The sequence below is a fragment of the Thunnus maccoyii genome, chromosome 6, assembly GCF_910596095.1.
Source record: "Thunnus maccoyii chromosome 6, fThuMac1.1, whole genome shotgun sequence".
NCBI lineage: Eukaryota > Metazoa > Chordata > Actinopteri > Scombriformes > Scombridae > Thunnus > Thunnus maccoyii.
Genome location: NC_056538.1, coordinates 19,332,677 through 19,338,660, shown reverse-complemented (window position 1 = coordinate 19,338,660; position 5,984 = coordinate 19,332,677). Strand labels below are relative to the sequence as shown.

Genomic DNA, 5,984 nt, shown 5'->3' with positions numbered 1-5,984 from the left:
ACAGGTTTCACACTGCTGCCTGGTCCAAAGTTCATGACATATAAATCAGTCTCAGCTCACTGACCTCGAGAATTCTTGTGTTCAGCAGTGAGTCATATTATAAGTAACCTAACTCTAAGTCAAAGGATTTTAGATAGAGGGAGAGAGATAATGAAGAGAAAGTTTTTAAAAAGAAATGAAAAAGCTCCATTGTGATGCACATTTACATTATGAAAAGACATGGATCAATGTGAAAATAAAACTGTTAAATGAAAACTGAGGTATGTGACATGTTTTATGGCTGTCTCCCCACAAAGTCCCCACTTCCTTGAAATACAGCACAACACTGGGAGAGTATTCAAGTTATTTCAGCATCTCAGGAGTATAAACATTGATATTATATCTGCTCCATCACAGTCGAGTGTCTCTCCACCCCTGAAATCTACTTCCTCCATGCACGTGTGCTGAACCAAACCTCCCTCCTCCTACGCTGTCTTCCCCTTTTTTTTTAGTAGTCATCCCTTTCTACTCTCTACTTGCTGACATTTTAACTGTGGCTGTCAACGGCAAATTATCTCAACCAGAAAAAGCATCAGACAGTACACAGAGAAGAAAGAATAAACAAACCTTCTTACATTGGCTGGTAGCTATCCTGTGTAGTGATCTTTTGAGAGCACCATGTGGGACTGTAGTGGTTTGGCTTTGTGTCAGCAGCTGTAAAGAGTCTCTTCTGAAGCTCGTCCTCTGACCCTCCTGGACTGATCTGTGGAATGGTTCTGTAACTCTTCACCCACTGGACAGATATCTTTCACAAGGAAGACACACCTCTTACCAAAAACAACAGGTGAGGTCATTACTATTTACATTTCTGATTGTAAGATGTCTGGGAAGTATACTAGACTTAAGAAAAAACGCCTCAAAAAAAGTAAAAGTGAAAATGTTAAAAATGTGAGGTATGTTTTCATGTTTTTCAAGCAGATTGTTAAGAGTTTTCATTTATTCTGAAGCCTCACTTGCTTTGCTAGTTTTCTTTTCGTCTCCAGTAGACTGCTGACAGGGAAAGACAGCATGCTTGAGGCTGTGTGAGTCAGCGTTGAAAACATAATTAGGCTAGAAATGTTGTATCTCTGCAGGGTTGAATGTTTTTCTGCGGCTCTCCCAGCAGTGGTTACCAGTACAGGCTGGAGAGTACAACAGAGAACTACTTAACAAGAAGAAAAAGGGGAAATTCACAGGAATGTACCGTTGGACTATGACATCTCCTGAAACATAGTTTCGGTATTAGGGAGGCAAGCTATGAAAGATAAAATACAACTTTTTTTTTCATTTGGATGTTTGGAAAAAAGGAGATTTAGGGTGAAGCACATTCCACCTCTTGACAGAAACACTGATGTTTTGCTCTTTAAAAGCATCAAGGTCATGTAATAACAACCTGGCTTAGTTCAGTTTGTAATATTAATAGACATATAGTTGGCTCAGATCGATTAAATGAGTGACTGAAGGTTGGATCAGCTGTGTAATATAGGCCTGCATTGGGATTATGTGATAAAATAAATTGAAATATTGTTTAACATGTGAAAAATCGACAATGATTAGATAGAGGAAAGAGGTAATAACCTATACTGATCATAAAAAGCAGACATAAAAGTATATGACATAGATAGAACAAAGTCTTTACAGTTATAGGCCCATTGTTAGTAAGAGGGGAAGATCACTTAGCAGCCAGACTGATGACTAATGGACAGACTATGAATAATTTTTACAAATGCTATCAGGTTTGTGAGCGCAACTTTCCGTTACTACAGTCACTCGAGTTTCCCTATGTTCATTATCTGATATGTTATGAATAATCCATTAAATCAAATCCCTTATCTACAAACCTGTACACACACACACACACACACACACACACACAAACACACTTACACAGGCACACATTATCATTTTCTAAAGATGGATTGACTCTAAATGGCTTCTCCATTATTGAGTTTGGATGGGACAGCCTATCTCTGGCCAGATGTTAATGGCATTATATGCTTCCTGAGCCTATAAACACACCAGGGCCAATCCTAAGCAATAGAACAAAACATTGGAAAAAAAAGTATCAAAGAATGCCCCTGAGATACAGAAATAGCTACATATACACAGAGCACAGGTTTAATTTCCTAATGCTTAAATCTTAGAGAGAGACAGGAAATTGACAGAATAACGTACATATAAAAACTTTTTCTTAAAGTGAGCTTGTCATTTTACATAAAAAATAGTAACCATGTGTTGTTTTTGTAGGAAATAACTCAAGGAATCTACATAACGAGAAAATGGTGACTTTATTATTGCCCATTTTCTGATGACATTTAGATGTGCAGGCAGTCATTTTTGTCCTTTCTGTGCCATTTTGTGTCCAGAACATTTTGAGCAGGAAGCAACACAGACTAATATCTGGGATGTGCCTGCATAACAGGCAGGAATCACACCCACAGCTTTATGATGGAGCAGGTCTGACCATGCATCTGCAGAATAAATCAAGAACAGCATTAATTAATTATTTCACACAGTGCATGAAGTTCACATTACTCATTCTTTAAGCCACAGTAAATATTTAACTACCTCTTGTCTGGAGCCCAAGTCACCTGTTCTGATGGTGGTCGTTACGTCAGTTAGTCTCTGTAAGGATACATTACATTTAAATTAGCATTAACAGTTTGAGTCAGACTGTGGGTTGTTTTGCCCCCCACAGAATCACAAATTCTCATTGCGCAGATACATAAGACTTAAGTTATATTAAGCACTGATTACAATAAAATGCAAATGCTCCCTTAGCGAGTTCAGTCTGTGCTGCCCCTTCCTGCCACTCAGATTTAGACCATGGAGTGCAATAAGTCCAACAATTTCTTGACAATTTAACAAAAAGCAAGGGGGGTTTCTAAATCTGATTCATCTGATATAAGGCATTAGTTTCTCAATGCTCTCAGTTTCCATAAAACCAGAAGATTTAGAAGGAAAATATGCCTGACATGTTTACTCACTAGAGAGCAGATGAGGCCAAGAAGGGGATTTTGGCCTCTCAGTTTCTACCGTGGGTGTAAACTGTTATCGTCAGGGAGTATGACTAAGCCTGTATCTTCTCTACAGGTGGGAGACTTCAACTCTCCACCCAAACACCAAACTGTAGAGAGGACAACAAAATGATTTTGTCTTGAGCTCATTGAACCATGTAGTAGGATGGGGGATACAAAATGTCCGAGCTGTACTATGAATTTTAAGGTATTATAAGGAGTAAGCTTGTGTCGCCTGTGTCACTTTGTCATGTTTTTTTTACACTTGCAGGTGAATTTCTAATCAGAAAAGTGACAGCAAACTGAAGCAACAATGAATGCCTCATCAACAGCAACAACCCAAAACTCAACTGAGTGTGTTGATATTGGTGCGAGCTTCATTAGTGACCTCCTGATGACTGTTTACATCCTGGCTTTTATCTTTGGTTTGATCTTCAATGTGCTGACGCTGTGTCCCATTTATCAACAAGTGCAGAGGCAAAATGTTTTGGGTATCTTCCTGCTGAACCTGTCCCTCTCAGACATGCTTTTCCTCTTCACCATACCCCTTTGGATATATTATTACCAAAAGGACCATCACTGGAAGCTAGGTGTTATGAGCTGCAGTGTAGCCGGCTTCTTCTACTACTCAAACATGTACATCAGTATCTACCTACTCTGCTGTATCTCTGTGGACCGCTGCCTGGTGGTCACGTACCCGCTCCGCTCCAAAACCCACCGCACATCACGCTACGCCTGGATACAGTGCGCCTTTGTTTATGTTGTAGTGGTGGTGCTGCATATCATGGTGCTGTACTATGACAATCTCAAAGACACCTTTGATGAAGAAAACGACAATGACCGTTGTTATGAGACCTACCCGATGCAGAGTCCTGTTGCCTTGTTCAACCTGCTCCGAGTGGGCATTGGCTTCCTGCTCCCCCTGCTGGTGTTGGCTGTCAGCTACTGGAGGGTGCTAGCCACTGTAGGCCAAAGTCCCGGCCTGAGTGCCCAGGCTAAGAGGAAGGTCCGAATGCTGTCTTTTGGGGTAATCGGCATCTTCTCAATTTGCTACGCTCCATACCACATTCTCCTGCTCGCACGCTCACTAGTCTTCTACCAGAGTGACAACATCGAACCTGATGGAAGTTACTGCCAGTTTGAACAGAAAATGCATTTCTACTTCTCATGCACATTGGCACTGTCCAGTCTGAACTGTGTGGTGGACCCTGTGTTGTATGCATTGGTCAGTAACGGAGTCCAAGAGGAGGTGAAACTCTGCTTTAAGAGGTATAAAAGGACACAGACAGAGGACTTTGTTCTTACTGCATCTAGCAGAGGAAAGCCTAATAGCAATTTGATATGAAAAGCAAGCTCTGTGTGTGATATGTGGGTGGAAAAATCCACCTGCGTACTTGTATGCCATGTGTGTGTGTGGATGTGCATACATATGATTATGCATAATACTGTCGCTGTACTCATGTCATGTCATCTTCAGTGTTAGCGAGTGAGTAGCAGGATTATTTGCATCCCATCAACCCTTCGTATACAGACAATCAGAAACCACATTGCCTCATTTGTCTGTTTTTATCTTCCCTCATATCCTGTACATAAAAGAGAGGGATGAATAAGTATCTCTGAGCTCGGTAATTGGATTGTAGTCCCAGGTTCTGCTCTCCCAAGAGATCTCCAGTTGCAACCACTTCTGGTTTGTGGATGGACACTGCTGGAGTTGAAGAGCCCTTGCGTTTTCCCTCCAATCTAAACAAGGATACTGTGACTGTGATTGTGTAAACCTGGTATAGCTGAAAGTACATTAACTTTAAAGCATGACAAAAAATGCATTTATTAGCATGACCGTGTGTCCTCAGTGTCTGGCTGTCAGTGAAGCATGTTGAATGTAAATCCAAATAAACCAGTGGTTTGAACAGGTGCTCAGGTTTTAGGCTGTTTAGTTTATGCAGAAAAAATGTGATGTTCAATTTTGCACTTTTAAACATTTCTATAGGGAGGGAAGGGGCTTAGCAAATGGTGAGCCCATACATCCAAGCACTTAGCCATTACCATCACACATAAAGGTAATCATATTTCCTGCACAGCTGTGTGCTGCACGTGCCAAGTGGCTGCACAGGCTGCAATCAAGAACCCTGTGTGTGTGTGTGCGTGTGTGTGTGTGTGTGTGTGTGTGTGTGTGTGTGTGTGTGTGTGTGTTTGTGTGTGTGTGTGAGAGAGAGAGAGAGAGAGAGAGAGAGAGAGAGAGAGAGAGAGATTTTTTCTTTTTTTGAAGTGGTGTAAAAATGTTTTTGTACAATGTTATATACACCACAATATCTGAAAAGATGAGGAAAAAGAAATGTACTATACTTGATATATGATATAGACTCTATGATATAGGCCTACATAGAATAAAACAGACAGGCAAGTGAAGAAAAAGAAAGAGAGAAAGGAGGGAGGGAAGGAGAAAATGAATTGACCACATCAAGGCTGTTATTGCTTTGTTTTATATTTTGTCTATTTTTCATACAGTGGCTCTTTAATGCATCAATACAGCTCTTTCTAGTGCACATCAATATATCACCAGTGGAGTGCCTGGCATATAAACAGTATGAAACCTGAGGCTTGTACAACCTGTTCTCTTCCATTAGAAGACTATATTGCGGACCTCTTCATCTGTGTATTGCTCACGGCATATTGCACATCATATACTACTAAAATGTAATGACTAATATTGCTTTGGTGGAAATGTAATTGCTGCCTGGATTATGTTTACTGGCCATATTTTGTTTTTCCGGTCCATGAAAAGCGGATATTGTAGAAACCAATTTATAAAATGTTGCCAGTGAACAATTTGCCAATATGCTCATAACATTTTGCAGATAAATTCATTAAAAATGTTCCTTCATTAGGTTCATAAGAACATAATCCTGGCAGCATTTCTTCTTTGCTTTTGCAAATTGGTTGTATATGAAT

The 5,984-nt window shown here is 40.2% G+C and overlaps 1 protein-coding gene across 1 annotated transcript; it reads left to right on the top strand.

Annotated features, from left to right (window-relative positions):
• Positions 1–220: 220 nt before the first annotated feature.
• On the top strand, positions 221–5,217 carry gpr184 (G protein-coupled receptor 184). Its single transcript, XM_042414315.1, has 2 exons — positions 221–823; positions 3,307–5,217. Exon 2 carries the CDS (start codon positions 3,349–3,351, stop codon positions 4,378–4,380), a length of 1,032 nt encoding a protein of 343 aa, XP_042270249.1. The 5' UTR covers positions 221–823; positions 3,307–3,348; the 3' UTR covers positions 4,381–5,217.
• Positions 5,218–5,984: the final 767 nt, after the last annotated feature.

Bases quoted from the DNA above. Each gene is read 5' to 3' on its own strand.
- gpr184 (XM_042414315.1), top strand. From the start codon at position 3,349: ATGAATGCCTCATCAACAGCAACAACCCAAAACTCAACTGAGTGTGTT.